Here is a 15,768-nt window from a genome sequence, read left to right on the forward strand (position 1 = left end):
TAATGGTAATAGACATGATTAATCATCCAATTAACAAAATGATCGATCATCCCAAAGGGGCAATGATAGAGCAATCAAGGCATATAGAATTTTATAAAGCCTATTGATCAATGAAGGCGTCAACTAATTGATTGATCATGCCATTTCGATTGATCGATCATGATTAATAAAATGTTGTGGCAACTATAAGGGGCAATTTTGGATCATATAGGGCACTGCCATTACATTTTATAAATCCCTAACCCTAAACCCTAAACCAAACTTCTCCCTTAATCTGGTTTTTTATCTTACAAATTCAGGTAAGAGGTTGGGTCCGGTTGAACCAGGTTCTATAATCCACTCTAGTGTGATGACACTGCCCAAAACAAAGAATCTTCTATGGAAGTAGACCTAGGACAGCCTTCACGGTTCTGCGAAGTTCGTGGAGGCCCATTTGTCCTACCATACTTATCCCATTAGTGCAGCGATGGAAATCGTGAATATGGGCCTCCAACGAGTCAAATTATTAGCCCATTTTGGTTCATGAAACGGGTATAAAAATGAGCAAGCAAAGCAAGGGTTAGGGTTTCCGCAGCGTCTGGTATCTTTCTCCTAGACAGCGAAGCAGATCCTGAACTAGAAGAAAACAGTGGTTATCTCCTCGTAAGCCATGGTATGTAGTCATCGTCTTCGTTACTCACTGTCTTCTCCTACTCTCAGAGCAGTAAGTTTTTATTTCTAATGTTTACCCCTTGCAGATTATTCCGAAGAAGAACCGTCATGAAATCTGCAAATACCTCTTCCAAGGTCACGGTTTGTTCCATTGCGTAATTGAATCTGACGTATGTAATTCTTTTTTTCTAGTTTCCGATGTTTGGTGTATCCTCTTTATTTCAGAGGGAGTATTGTACGCGAAAAAGGACTTCAATCTAGCAAAACATCCAGAAATTGATGTCCCGAACCTTCAAGTGATTAAGCTAATGCAGAGCTTCAAGTCGAAGGAATTGGTGAGAGAGACCTTCGGTTGGATGCATTATTACTGGTATTTGACAAATGAAGGCATTGAACATCTAAGAGGTTTCTTAAATTTGCCCTCGGAGATTGTTCCTGCTACGCTTAAGAAGTCAGTGAAGCCTCCGGGCCGTCCAATGGGTGGTGACAGGCCTAGGTATGGGACTTACCAACTTTATTTGCCTTTTTTTTATTTTAAAATGCTTGGATTTTCTTAGAAGTTTTTAGGACAGTCTCGTTGGTTTTGTTCTTAATTTTTTTTATGGGTTTTTAATTAGTAAAGTGATTTAATTTTTATTGACGAGGATTTCCTTCTGTTTTTTTTTTCTAGGGGTCCCCCTCGCTTTGAAGGTGACAGACCCAGGTTTGGCGACAGAGATGGTTACCGAGGAGGCCCACGCGGAGGTCAAGGTGACTTTGGTGACAAGGGTGGAGCGCCACCTGAATTTCAGCCTTCATTCAGGGTATGAATTATAATTCATTTTTTACAAGTAGTATTTATTCATTTGTAACTTTGGAACTTATAAAAATCTTTATTTACTCGTATAATTATGTCATACCGTGGTTCTATGCTTTTGGAAACTATGAATTCGTGGTAAAATAACTGAATTATTATTGACCGAGACTATAATTTCTGTGGAAGAACTAAGACTAGGAGTAGCTTATATGCTAAGAGACAAATATATACTTATTAGATAAAAGGACAAGTACTTGTTGTTATTGGGGTGGATCGCGATTCTGTCATGTGTCACTTATATGCGATCTTTCTCTTTTAGGGGCATTGCTCACTGTTAATTCAGGATCAGATTGCAATTCATTTATAATGAGAACTGAGTTTATGATTTTGGTTTCTAAAAATTCTCTGAGACAGACTCAAGAAAAAATAAAGATAATCCTAGAAAGAATGAATAGGCTCTAGGATCAATTGTTTAACATTCTGAATTGGGGTAGGACAGGTCTCAGGTTACATGCCACCCAAATGTGAGTTTGCCTTGAGGCGCTATCTTACTTTGTTAGTGCACTGATACTCTTGTTTGTTGTTTTTTTTTTATCCTTTGTAATGTGTACAACCTATCTGTGGGTTTCTGCCATTGATCAGATTGATCACCATTAGTCTGAAGTCAATGTAGTTAGTTTGAAAAGCTGAACTTTGTTTATGAGTTTATAATTATCTATTACCCTTTTAGTCTATATCTTCTTTCTTTTAGATTGGGAGTATAGATATCTAAACTAAAGTAATTTTTATGATTTGATTTGTATAAATTCTCTGCGACCGACTCTAGAGAAAATAAAGATAACCCTAGAAAGAATGAATAGGCTCTAGGATCAATTATTTAACATTTTGAATTGGGGTAGGACAGATCTCAGGTTACGTGCCACCCGAATGTGAATTTGCCTTGAGGCGATATCTTACTTTGTTAGTGTACTGATATTCTTGTTTGTTGTTCTTTTTTATCTTTAATCTGAACAGCTTATCTGTGGGTTTCTGCCATTGGTCAGATTGATCATCATTAGTATGAAGTCAATGTAGTCAGTTTGAGCTGAACTTTATTTATGAGTTTATAATTATCTATTGCCCTTTTAGTCTATAACTTCTTGCTATGAGATTGGTGATCAAAGGAAACTTGAAATGCAACTGTACAGTGATTTTTCACTTTTCTCCATCACGAAAATTCTATTAGGAAGTATAGATATTTAAACTAAAATTAATTTGTATGACTTTGAATAATATATTGCTTCTGCATGAATATTCAACTGCTCGAATTACTGATTTTATGTCATCAGCTTGTATGCTTGAAACAGAACATTAGCAATCTTAAATAGCAGCAGCTAATTCATGCAACCATAAGGTGAGCCTATTGACAGGCATATTATGTTGTTTCACAGGGAACTAGTGGCAGGCCTGGGTTTGGCAGAGGTGGCGGCAGCTTCGGTGCAGCTGCTCCTGGCTCTTCGTCTATGGCTTAGATGATATTACCCTCCTCAAACACAGTTCACGGAGTGGGAGTTTTTGTGGGGTTGCATCAGCGTTGGTTGAAATAGATACGTTAAATCCTTTTTATTTACCCTTTTGTTCTGACTGCCCTTATTTAGATGATGCTTATTGCTTAATGTCTAGCTTCTTTTACCCACATATTTGAAATCGAAGCTTTTGAAGTCTTAATTGAGAATTTGGAGAGTTGAATGAATGCGTATCTTGTTAATTTCATTTATCTAAGATTTTCTGAGAATCAAGATAAGAATTGAATGGAATGGAAGAAGCAGAAGGATGACTCGTTGTTTCGAACATTTTCTTTCCCCTTAAAAACTATCGGTTTGTGCGATAACAAATGATACCCCTTTCGAGCTCATGACTGGTGATTCAGCACGATTTGGATAAGTACCTGCTTTCATGGCTGTCGAATCTTGTGGACTTTCTTCATATCCATTACCAGTTTTGATGCAAATTATCTGTTTTTCCTGTTCCAGTCATGCACATGAGAGCACTTCCTCCTGTTTGTGTAAGTGGATAACAGGCTGTACCTAATTCTCTGCTCTCTCTGAGTAAAGAAAGGGGAAAAACAAATGGAAATTTACAGGCCGCCCCCATTAATGGCTCGGGCATTGACCCAGGAAGAGAAAAAACTAGGCTTATTAAAAATATTAGGTATAGACAATAAGGAACAAGCACTTACACTGGTTTTCTTCAGTATGTGTCCACAGATAGGCAATTAACTCTGAAGCCTCTTTAGCCCTTTTCCATGTGAAAACCACCAATGGCTGATTTTTCTGGATCATATCATCAATAAACGGCAGATCCCCTCCATTTTTAGGCATTCATGACTCAGGGAACCGCTACTTTCTAAGGCTCGCAGCCTCAAAGATTCTGATTAGGATCGGGTGGGTCCAGAATGAGATATTCGCGCATTACAAAACCATTTTTGAATGCCGGACAGAAATATCTTCTCCGGCGAGAACAAAATCTGGTCGACAGTTCAATCAAGACTTACATTGAGCTGCTCCGTGACCGAGTCTTGCTGGTTTGTCGGATCCGAAGTTCTGCCACCATCGAAAACGAGAAAAAAATGAACCTTAGACGTGGGACTCAGCGCCTGGATCCTGGTGCATCTCGGGTGGACATTTCCGTTGGCAATACAAGTCTCGCAGTGGAGTTGATTTTTTTGTTAAATAAAAGAAAAAATGAAAGACTATATAGAGAAATCTGGTAAAGAAGAAGAAGAAACTCAGGATGAATTCTTGAAAGATTGAGGAAAAGAACCTTGTTCACAGCGGTAGAGCTGAATAAACAAGCAGAAACTAGCAAAGCGGTGATGACAGCCAACGAATGCCAGAACTTATCTGAGAAAACTAAAGAACACGTCAGGGTTCAACTTCATCAACAGATTGAGCATCCATAGCCGGGAAAAGGACATTACTCGCCTCGTCCATTTCCCAGTACAGATCGAAAACGAGGCGGAGAGAGATTGCTTGCTCTTCTCTCTCTCTCTCTCTCTCTAAATATTTAAATTAAGTAACTATTATTTAAATAAGAATGAAATTTCTTATTACACATTTACAGACATAAATCTTTGTATCCACTAATCCACGTGGGACTATTTTTTAACACTTCTCCTCACACGTAGGCCCATTCTCTTTTGTTATTTTACAAGTAGATAATTTAGGTGGAGACCCACATAATAAGTGACTTTCTCTTATACCATGTTAAATTTGGGTTAAAAGCCCCATCTAATTTTTTCAGTAAATATAGCAACAAACAATCATCTTTCTTGTTACTTTGCCACTATTTTTGGATATGTCACAAACAATACAAAATCAAATAATTTTGTAAGTATTGAGTGGAGGGTAGTTATGAAATAAAAAAAATAGACAACCAAGGTAATTCTAGTACATCCGTCAAATTTAAGTAAGGCTCTAATAAAGTTTGTGTATGGGTATAGAATTAGAATACCAAACTGAAGCTAGAATTTCACATCACTTAAAATCTTGTAATTTTTCTTTGTTGATATACTTATATCACACCGCTTCATGAATTTGATCTCTTTATACATCGACATTTTTGGTATACCTAGTGAGACCTCTTTGGCTCTCCTATATCTCTCTTTGAATTTCAAAAAATAAAATCAGCTCCCACATCATGACACCCCATGAAGTAAAGAAGAATGATGATGTCAAAGTAAAAAGCTCAAATTTGAGCCGATCAACTCAAAAGAAAGGCAAATTTGATTGTCATCAATCTAAACCCAAGAAATTCAAACACAGTGTCCGTTATGGAGTTGTCAAAAGAAAAATAAGGAGGTTACTTCAATCATCACATTTTCAATTCATTTGGGGTCCAATCATTCATTAATGAAAATGAAATCACAAAAGATGAAATTAAGCCTGAAGTTGAAAAAAGAAATTAGTACAACATGCAAATATTTAGGTTGAAAGTCTCTATCGTTCTTCAAGCCCAATGACAGTCTTACCAATTGTAAAGTAATATGGGGAGTACTACAACTATTCCTCTAAAAAAGATGAAAGATATGCGTATTGACCTAAAAATGTAACTCATTGTAACTAATTCTCCAAAAAATGATCTATCTATCGTGATGGTTCAAGCAAAAACTTTGGAAGAACAAGTTGCAGAGCTACAAAAAAAATGAAGAAAAAAATACTTAAATTCTATAACTCATGTGCAAAACCTAGTTATTAGCAACAAATATTATAGAATCTTCTCATCCTTAAAATCTTCCTTGAATTATGGTACATCTTCTACTCCAATGACAAACTCACATGTACTTTAACACTCAAAAGAGATTTCTTGTTAATCAACTCTTTCAAGTTGATTATTTGAAATGTTGTTTGAGACATTTAACTATACGAACAAAGCAAAAACAACATCTCAAATGTATGTTCAACCTTATAACATGGGAATCTAAGTTTTAAGAATGTTGCTCGAGTACAAATCGCCCAAGTTTCAACAATTTGATGGACATGACAAACCCAAAATACGTGTTACCTACTCCATCTAAACTTGTAACAATATGATACTACTGGTATGGATAGTGAAATAGTTCAATCACTTGTTGAAAAGAAATACGCTTGATTGCTTTGTTGAACTACCTCTAGAATCAATTGATACATGGTGGCACAATTTTTTTTTGCCAAGTTGGTCCATTTGTTGTCATCCGGTGTTGGAATCTTGTACCCAAATCTTATTTTGTTGGGAATAATTAAACTTGAAATTTTAAGCAAAATATGGTCTAATTGATTAAAGTTGAGGTGTTGCATATAAGGTTTAACCAAGTTACTAAAATTATATATATTGCGCAAATTCGAATTCAAGTCAATTCATCGATACACATATCTGTGCATTTTCTATTATTTTTTAATTTTTTCACCAATAACTATTAAGAAAATCTTATGAAATTTCTAATCAATTTCCTATTAAAGCACTCATAAGATTTTAAAGTAAAGATTTTTGAGAAATATATAACAAAGAAAAATACTTCTAGATTTTTTTGGGAAACAATTTTTAAACTCTTAGCCAGTGGAAGAAGAAAGGAGCCAACAAAGCTTGCTTCAACCATTATTTCTTTGTCTCTATAAAGGCAAAATCAGGCATTGATGGTCGATGAGGAAGACAAATGGTCCACTTAGAAATCGCCCTTGGTGGCATGTCTATCATGGTTGAAAGTCTGGGGTTGTTAAACTTTAGTCAGTTTTATGATCATGTGAATTCACTTAGGGCCGGTTTGGAGCCCTTAGAAAAGAAAATAAAATGATAATTTGATAATTATTATTTAAAAAATAATTAATAAAAATAAGAATTTGATCAAATTCTCTTTTTCATTAACTATTTTTATAAATATTCTCATTTTATTTTATTTTCCGTGTGTTGGAAATAGACCCTTAGTCATTGGTATTTAAAGCCATTTAATAAATAGCTTGGATATTGACCGACCCAATAATAGTTGAAGGAATTGACTGAACCATCGTTTTTCTGTTCAATTCCCCAGATATCGGACCAGCCGCCAGACATGCCTCGCGCGCCTCTTCCACTCTCTGCTCTCGAGTCTCCCCGCGACTCCCGGCATCAACGTGACGGGTCCCACGCACTACGTCTGAATTCGAGCTCCAGACCCACTATACGGCACGCTTTCTCACTGTCATCTTTGGAAAAAACTCGGTGCATGTCCATCCATCGAGGGCCCACCGGAACTCCCCAGGTTCAACTCACGCGCCGTAGCTGCTTTCATTTCCTCACTCTCCCTCCCCAGCTCTCCCCAGCTCCCTCACAAAGGGTGTCCCTTTCTGGTGTTTCCCCGCCATGTTGGTGACCGGAGGAGCCGCTCTTGTCGGGATTTTGTGTCTTCTGCAAATGCAGCTCGCTCTGACTACGGGTTTGTGTTGTTGCTTTCTTTAGTTACTCTTTATGGACAAACGGAAGAGAAATAACAATACTTCTTTTCTTTTACTTTGAACAGTTCAGCTGGGCGCTTGCTCATTGTGTCTATTTTTTTTTTCTTTTATTTGCTTCTGGATGTTACTTATTGTGATGAAGATTGTGAATGCTGAACCGGGTGTTTGTGTTCTGTATCTTTTTTGCCAAATTGAGACGGGAAATTTCTGCTGTTACTTTTCTGTACTGGTGATTTTCTTTTGAAAAACTGTAGAGCAAATGCTGCGATGGAGAGAGTTATTTTTTTCACTGTTTCAATGTTCACTCGCTGATGGGGATTCACTTTCCTCTGTTACCTCTAATACGCGATATTTTCTTCAATGTGGTGAATCTATTACTGTTTTTTGTTGAGTTTTTAGCTCCTGCGCTTTTCTCCCCTGTTTTTTCCTGACATGATTAGTTTATTTGACTGTTTTTCTAAGACTGGTAAGGATGGAATCTTGATTCGGAATTTTGATACATTGTTGTTTGACTTGTTTCTAACTTCACTATTCCTGGGAAACAAATTTTCTTTTTAAGTGTTTATAATTGTCAGAAAATGTTTCGAGGTAAAAAATGTGAATCTTAAAACCACAAGATATGTCTCATTTGTCAAACTTTTGAGAAGGCTGTGGCAGTTGTAACTAGGCAATGAGTTGTGTTTGATCTTATACCGATGATATCCCTAAATCTGAGCTTAATATAGTGATCCATCGTTATTCCTGTATGAGGTTTCATACTGAATCAAAATTTGCACCATATATGATATCTTAAGATTTAGGTTCCTACCAGAGTTTTAACAAATTTTAGAGCCTCCCCATAAGTATTGTGTTCATCTTAACATTACAACCTTACCTCACTTTGGTGTCATTTTTTTAATTTGCCACTCTTCTATATCAGTCCTCACCTATCCCCTCTTTTATTTGAAACATCATATCCTCCTTTGTTTGCCTGTTTTAACTGTAAGGCAGTCTTAGTGAATTCTGCTATTCATGGTCAGTTTTTTTATATGTTCTTTGTTGTCTCTCTATTATACTCTTTCCTATAAGTTGTCATTTTAATTTTTGGAAGTGCCCTAGTTCTTCCCCATGTGTATGTGCTCAAATAGTGTGATCGTCCATATACTTCTAGTTGACCTCAGAAATTCTTCTTTTGTGTGCATCAACGACTTCGAGTATTAGTGTTAGTTCACATTCCAGACTATCTGCCATCTTCATACCAAACTAATTGTTCTCTTGGTTTTATCTTCTCTTGTGCAGAATGCCCCCTGGATTTAAGTGGGTCCAACTTTACGCTGGCAGCTTCTATGTGCATTAACCAAGCTGACCGTGGAAAGTGTTGCCGCTACATTAATGCTTTTGTTGCAGTTTCCATATCAAACTATGCAAATTCTACTGGTAATTTGGGGGTCCCACCAGAATTGTCCGAGACATGTCTTCAGGCTGTGTCACAAACCTTAGAATTTTATGGAATTGTCCCCAATGCAATGGTTTCCTGTGGGCTTGGAACAAAGATTCCTGTTAATTATGAATGCAAAGGCCGAACTACAATAACTCAAATGCTAGAATCTCCAAATTTTGGAAATGTCACAGTAAGCTGCAAATTGCCACTTTCTTCTGAAGGGAGTTGTAGGAGATGCTTAAATGCAGGAATTCTTTATCTTCACCATCTTATAGGGATGGAAGATAATATGACACTTAGCACATGCAGAGATGCAACTTTTGTTACACTCACAAGCAATTATGATAATATGTCTGCACTTGAGATGGCTAGTTGCTTCTTTGGGATTCAAGGGCATGTTACTCGTCCAGGTACTTCTTTAGGACCACACATGTCATCTCCTTTTTTCATGACAAATATATATTTTTCGTCTGGGGGATTGTGATTAAAAGGTATCTGCATGTTGGTGAATGATGTTTTGCTATATGTATTCATTTATTAGACCTAAACAAAAGGCAGAGATGTGGGCTATTACTATTTTTTATATGGATGATTTTTTTATCTCTAGCTCTCCTACCATCTGTCAAATCCTCATAAAACAATTAGCTTGTGGTGCTCATTCACAAACATATGACCGAATGTTTTCGGTTCATTTTGAATTATTTGTTCCCAGTTTTGGTTAATTACAGAATATCACATGTACAATTGTAAGGAGAAATGATACAGGGAAATGTTAACTTATGAGAGGGACTTCAATGTCATACTACTGTGTTTTTTTACTAGAGTAAATCCCAAGATGTGTGCCAGTGGAGACATTGGGCTGTATGAGTAGGAATAGAAATAACTGGATTAGTTGTTCATTAAACTATTTCTGTTCACTAATTTTTCATTTTTATCGAGGTTTTGCTGTTTCAAAGGCAACAATAGTCTTTAAAACTCAACAAACTACTTCTGTTGGCACTACTGTTGTAAACCTTAACCTACTTGATATTAATGGCTGAGATTATCTGGGTACTAATTCTGAAATTTATAGTTCAAGCATGGAATAAGATTAGCTAAGCTTTGCTTATTGAAATTTGCATGTTACTTGTTCATGTTTGAATGTGTTGAATTATGGAAAAGGGAAAAACTTTATTGTCTCATTGTAATTAGAGTACATGAACCCCTATTTATAATAGAGGAAAGTAGTAAAGTCCAATTACAATTAAACTACCCTTGTCTCAATTATACCCAAACTCTAACACTTAAAGATAAATCCTAGCATAATTAAATAAGTCAACATAAATAGAAGACTAACATAACTAAAACACCTTTAAACTGAAATTCTTCTATGAGACCTCCTTCTATAATAATTTTGGCTTTGTAAGACTTCTTATTGTGAGAGTCATGTAAGAGGTTTCCATATCTTTTTTTCAACAAAATGCAAACTGCTATTCCACATAAATGCTCACACACATATGTTGGCTATAAGCCATTATGGAAACTTGTGTGGCAGGTATTAAACTCTCATGAACTCTAGTTTTTAATGATTAAACCATACCTAAATCAATAAACATACTAATCTAAATCAAGTGGAGACAGGATTTAACGTGATTTTGGTGTGCAAACCCTACATACACAAAGAGGAAACTTTCTCCGAAGGTTCTTGTTATTTGATTGTGTTATTTATATCTGTCAGAGAGATTATAACTTAGAGATAATTACAAAAAGACCACATCATTGGCATTGATGCAACTAAGTCCCAAGGGTATTATTGTCAATATCTCTCACATCCCCTTTCAATTGAGCATAGAGGGCACTGGGGAATCGATGCAAAAGTTTCCCACATAGGAATTGATGATACCAAGTGGGAAGCTGCTTAGTAAGAACATCAACCAATTGATCCTCTATAGGAATGTACCGAGTCTGTAATGCACCAATATCAGCTTTCTCTTTGAAGAAAATACAATAGATTGTAATGTGTTTGGAGTGGTCAAAACAAAGGATTGATAGTGAGAACCAGGGTGCTGCGATTGTCACAAAGCATGAGGGAATGGCCAAAGCAACCACGTAGAAAATTGATTAACCAACAAATCTGAACCCACTCTATAGTCCGTAGCTAATGCTCTATATTCTGCCTTAGTGCTGGAACATACAACAGTCCACTGTTTCCGACTCTTCGAGGAGACAAGACTATCACCAAGATAAATAGAATACTGAGTCTCAGGATCACCAGCTCAATTGGAATCAGGATAAAAACTAACCAACTCGTCCTAGTAGTACAAGCATGCATGTGGACCCACAAGACATGGTGCTTTTCACATACCGCAAAATATGCTTCAATGCCTCAAAATGTGTCTTGCATGGAAGATTTGGCAGCCACATTTGTGGCTTGGAATTCCACGACTTCCTTGCTTTAAAGTACAACTAGAATAGTTATAGCAAGTTGCATGTCCCAAATTAAAAATTTGAAATTTTAGAAAGGGTACTAACACAAATTTTGGCCCCTCTGCTTGCTTTCTTATGTGAAGAAGTTTTGATGATAAGTGATAGACTTCATATACAGAGTTCATCGGGCTACGGTTCTTCATTATTTTTAAGCAGTAATACCTAATTCTGTGTTCATTTTTTTTTAAAGACCTAAATCCGTGTAAGAGTAGATATGGTGTTGTCCAATTCCTGGTAGGATTCCGTGCCCTTGTGACGGTTGTTTTGATTTTATTACCTCTGTGTTATTTCTTGCCTTTGTTGTGGGATTTCCACTGTTTTGTGTTCCTTTAATCAGAATGTCATGTCATCATTTCCAAAAGATGAAAAAAAAAACTCAGTAAGAAGTTGACATTACTTAAAGAGTTCCAGTTAGATGCAAAATCATAGATGATGGAAATTTATCTAAGTTTAGAGATTTCATCCATTGGACTACCTATTACTTGGGAAGACAAGATGATAAATATGCGTTTTTTTTTTTTTTTTGAAATAGCAAGTCGATAAAGATGCATGCCAATATGCTATACCTTATTGGTAGTCAATATGATATGAAATGCTGCCTTGGTAGGGGATCTTTTGGGATAACCCACTGAACTAGTTGGCTGTTTAATCTTTAAAGTCTGACTCCCCATCCACATTACATAAAATAAAAAAGAAGTGCAAGATGAGATCATTTGTTGAGGAGTCCTTCATTGGAAAAAAATGTAAGAACTTTTAGTTCTGTAATTGGATCCACAATGCATATATCCTATCATGGGCAAATAAATTCAATAAATGCTATTACTTGCCTACCACTCCATCATAAGAAGGAACTGGAAACTGGTTATTAATTCAGTTGATAGCGGCATTGTCGACCTTGTTACTTGGTCCGAGGGGTGGGTTAAGTCAACCTTGTTAATTGTAGCATCTTCTTTGTCTATTTTGCCCCTTTTGGTCACTTTGATTCTACAGTTGCAGAATTAAGGGCTCCTCCTCAGGAGCTCAGACTAATCACTGGTAGATTCTTTTCCCCTCTGGTTTCTAAGGGTGACCCTGCTATGGTTATGAGTTGAGCTTATGGGAAAGACCCCTGGATTGGCTCTTGGGCTACTTTGATGACAATGAAGACATATGCAGCAACTTGATAGTTTCGTGGTGTCATACTCTCTGATGTGCTTATACTCTAGCTGACATTAGCATGCAAGGGAATGCTAGACAGCACCACACTGTTAGGGCTTCCTTGCTCATCTCTTAGTTGTAATTTTTATTATTTTTTGCTTCTCTTGATGTTTTTTTGTACTATCATATCCTTTGTACATTTTTCTCTGTGTAGAGCCGCTTAATGAATTGATGCCCCCTTTCTCATTGCTATAAACAAAAATGAATCCTGGGTTGGTTGTATGAGATCTTCAGATCTAGCCTGAATGATGTAAGGTTAAATTATGATGTTTTACTGTTTAAATAAAATGTAACAGACTTGTCAATACAACCATCCTTGTTTATCAGACTTGAGTCTGAAGTTTGTACTAGCTGCGGAGGCAGTAGTCACGGATGGAGTTGGACAAACACAAGCAGATATTCAGAAATTGTGTCATTTCACATTTTTGTCAGACAACTTTTGTGGATTTAATATCAAATATGTTAGCATAAGGCTTTTGTTCACAATAGGTTACAGAGGTTTTGGAAACAAATTTCCTTTTAGCCAAATGGTTGCATCTGTATGTATACAGTATTAGTGCTCTCAGGTTTATATTTTGATTCCTCTTCTGATAACATTATGTCTGTCTGAGTCCACTTTCAGCACTTTCATCTAGCTGTACTGGACCTTTTGTTTCCTTTATTAGTTGACTCAGTATGCTCATTTGTTTCCTTGATTTTTTTTCTTTACATGTGATCTTATTGCATATCTTTTTCCTTCTTTTTTTTTTTCATATTTCAGAGCCATCATCACCATCACTTGCACCTATGGCTTCTCCCAGTCCACTTTCTGCACCTCCAGTCCAAAACGTAATTGGCAAAGGTTTTAAAGAACATCACCATCCCTACCATCTTACACTAATTCCTGCTATTGGGATCTCCGTTACTGGGGTTGCTGTTCTGCTTTTGATAATATTGATACTTCTCATCCGCAAGAAAAGCAGAGAACTGAATGGTTCAGGTGGCCCAAATGATGCTTCATGGAAAGCCCTCTCTTCATGGTCGATAAGAAAATGCCAGGAAGGTCTGTTTATTTTATTTCTTCCATAAAAGTGCGGTTTGTAGCAAAATTTTGTCAACATAGCAATAAAATATAATGGGCAATGACTGGGTAATGTCACGTGTGCTGCATATTGACACTTGAATTGATCAAATGATGGTCCTGCTCTGAGTGTTTAGTCTCACACTGTATATCATAGGTCTGACAGAGGAAATCATAATATAGGTCCATCCTCCATGTTCCGAAGGTTCAGTTATAAGGAAATAAAGAAGGCTACAGGAAATTTTGACATTGTCATAGGGAAAGGTGGTTTTGGAACTGTCTACAAAGCTCAATTTAGTGATGGATTCGTAGCTGCTGTGAAAAGAATGAACAAAGTTTCTGAGCAAGGGGAGGACGAATTTTGCCGAGAAATGGAGCTTCTAGGCAGGCTTCACCATCGCCACCTTGTTGCCCTTAGGGGTTTTTGTATTGAGAGACATGAGAGGTGAATTGTTCTTTTTTTCTCTAGAAATTCAAGTATCACAAGGGGGCAATTGATAATTTAACATTTTTTATAGGTTTTTGATGTATGAATACATGGAAAATGGAAGCTTAAAGGATCGTCTCCACTGTATACTCCCTGCCCATTTCTTTTATTCTTTTTCATTATGTCATTTGGTTCTCCATCATATACTGTTTAACATAATGCCACAATCTTACAGCTCCTGAGGAAACTCCATTAAGTTGGAAGACTAGAGTTCAAATCGCTATTGATGTAGCCAATGCTCTGGTGATTCATGACATCTTACTTTGTTATTGCTATTGATCACCACCTTACAGTTTTAGGTCCACTTTACCCATCACATGGCTTGTTTCAATCATCATTCTTGAATCTATGGCAAGTTGGATAGGGTACACACATTTTCGTTACTCTCACAAAGAGCAGTCAGTAATCATAATGTTTTTACATGCAGGAATATCTGCATTTCTACTGTGATCCTCCTCTCTGTCATAGAGATATTAAGTCCAGCAATATCCTACTGGATGAGAATTTTGTTGCAAAGGTGGAAAATTTGGCAGCCGTTGATCCTGTCCTTTGCATGTTTTTTCAGTTGGCATCTCCCTTTTTCACTAATTCTTTCCTCTTGTGCAGGTTGCAGACTTTGGCCTTGCACATGCCTCACGAACTGGTTCAATTCACTTCGAGCCTGTGAACACTGACATTCGAGGAACTCCCGGTAGGTTTGAGTTCTAGGTCACTTTCAGAAAAAAAGAAAATAGTTCTCTGTTCAAACTGTAGCTTTTGTGCTGTGTCTGAATTGTAAACATTTTCATGCTAAACAAGTACCATAACTCAATAAGAAGGTCAAAAGCTTGGTAGTCTGAAAACTGATCAACTTGCCTTGGTTATTTGATAGGATATATGGATCCTGAATATGTTATAACTCAGGAGCTCACTGAGAAGAGTGATGTCTACAGCTATGGTGTTTTGCTCCTAGAACTTGTCACTGGAAAACGGGCCATTCATGAGAACAAAAATCTGGTTGAGTGGTCACAGAAGTTCCTTTTTACAGATACTCGGCTATCTGAATTGGTTGACCCTGCAATAGCAGAATCATTCAACTTTGAACAACTTCAAACAGTTGTTAGGGTTATAAGGTGGTGTATTCAGAGGGAGGGAAGAGCGAGGCCGTCCATTAAACAGGTTCTTAGGCTGCTTCACGAGAGACTGGACCCAGCAAGTGGTAGCTTGGTAGAAGCTCTAGAGGAAGAGGAAAATACCATATATAAGGGAAAGGTCCAAAGAGGTGATCCCATGTTTCACAGTGGAGATGGAAGATGTCTTCAGTCTTCTTCAAGTACTTCCAGATCATACTGCAGCAGAAGTTTTTTACTCGAGACTGCTTCACCATAGGTAGTGAAGCACAAGAACCCAAGAGTGTTCCATTAAGCGGAACTTGCCACTTAAGGTGGCGATTCTGATGCATGGCTGATTTATATTAATTCAACTGCTCAAGGACAGTTTTGCTTCTGAAAGATGAGAGCTACAAGATGATAAAAGTTGTTTAGAAGAGTAAGGAACGATCATGAAATTGTCTCTGCATGAAATTTTGAAATATAAGATACAAACTTCATTCTTTTTCCACCCACTGAATTAACTGTCTTTCTTCCTGAAACTATTACCAGTGAACTCTCGCCAAAAACGGTTCATTTCAAAACCAATTTGTTGGTCAATAACCAATTTTTCCCTAGCAAGGCTTCCTTTTTAACGATAGACAACACAGCTCATTAA

At 37.0% G+C, this 15,768-nt stretch overlaps 2 protein-coding genes across 2 annotated transcripts; both read left to right on the top strand.

Annotated features, from left to right (window-relative positions):
* Window positions 1–564: 564 nt before the first annotated feature.
* On the top strand, window positions 565–3,199 carry LOC137959093 (small ribosomal subunit protein eS10z-like). Its single transcript, XM_068806393.1, has 5 exons — window positions 565–652; window positions 738–786; window positions 877–1,147; window positions 1,322–1,454; window positions 2,878–3,199. Exons 1-5 carry the CDS (start codon window positions 650–652, stop codon window positions 2,956–2,958), a joined length of 537 nt encoding a protein of 178 aa, XP_068662494.1. The 5' UTR covers window positions 565–649; the 3' UTR covers window positions 2,959–3,199.
* Window positions 3,200–7,268: 4,069 nt separating this feature from the next.
* Window positions 7,269–15,621, top strand: LOC137959146 (probable receptor-like protein kinase At1g49730). Its single transcript, XM_068806471.1, has 9 exons — window positions 7,269–7,373; window positions 8,671–9,222; window positions 13,236–13,517; window positions 13,719–13,980; window positions 14,054–14,106; window positions 14,198–14,265; window positions 14,450–14,539; window positions 14,629–14,713; window positions 14,894–15,621. The coding sequence occupies exons 1-9, from the start codon at window positions 7,301–7,303 to the stop codon at window positions 15,388–15,390; spliced, it is 1,962 nt and encodes a 653-aa protein (XP_068662572.1). The 5' UTR covers window positions 7,269–7,300; the 3' UTR covers window positions 15,391–15,621.
* Window positions 15,622–15,768: the final 147 nt, after the last annotated feature.

The sequence above is a fragment of the Aristolochia californica genome, unplaced genomic scaffold (genome assembly GCF_029961685.1).
Source record: "Aristolochia californica isolate CCGP_79_NKW_82.1479 unplaced genomic scaffold, dmAriCali1.0.hap1 SCAF_3, whole genome shotgun sequence".
Classification (NCBI taxonomy): domain Eukaryota; kingdom Viridiplantae; phylum Streptophyta; class Magnoliopsida; order Piperales; family Aristolochiaceae; genus Aristolochia; species Aristolochia californica.

Excerpts from the sequence above, each read along its gene's own strand:
- LOC137959093 (XM_068806393.1), top strand. Across the intron at positions 1,148-1,321 it reads ATGGGTGGTGACAGGCCTAG|GGGTCCCCCTCGCTTTGAAG; the intron begins GTATGGGACTTA and ends TTTTTTTTCTAG. Across the intron at positions 1,455-2,877 it reads AATTTCAGCCTTCATTCAGG|GGAACTAGTGGCAGGCCTGG; the intron begins GTATGAATTATA and ends GTTGTTTCACAG.
- LOC137959146 (XM_068806471.1), top strand. The coding sequence starts at position 7,301 with ATGTTGGTGACCGGAGGAGCCGCTCTTGTCGGGATTTTGTGTCTTCTG. Across the intron at positions 9,223-13,235 it reads AGGGCATGTTACTCGTCCAG|AGCCATCATCACCATCACTT; the intron begins GTACTTCTTTAG and ends TTCATATTTCAG. Across the intron at positions 13,981-14,053 it reads TGTATTGAGAGACATGAGAG|GTTTTTGATGTATGAATACA; the intron begins GTGAATTGTTCT and ends CATTTTTTATAG.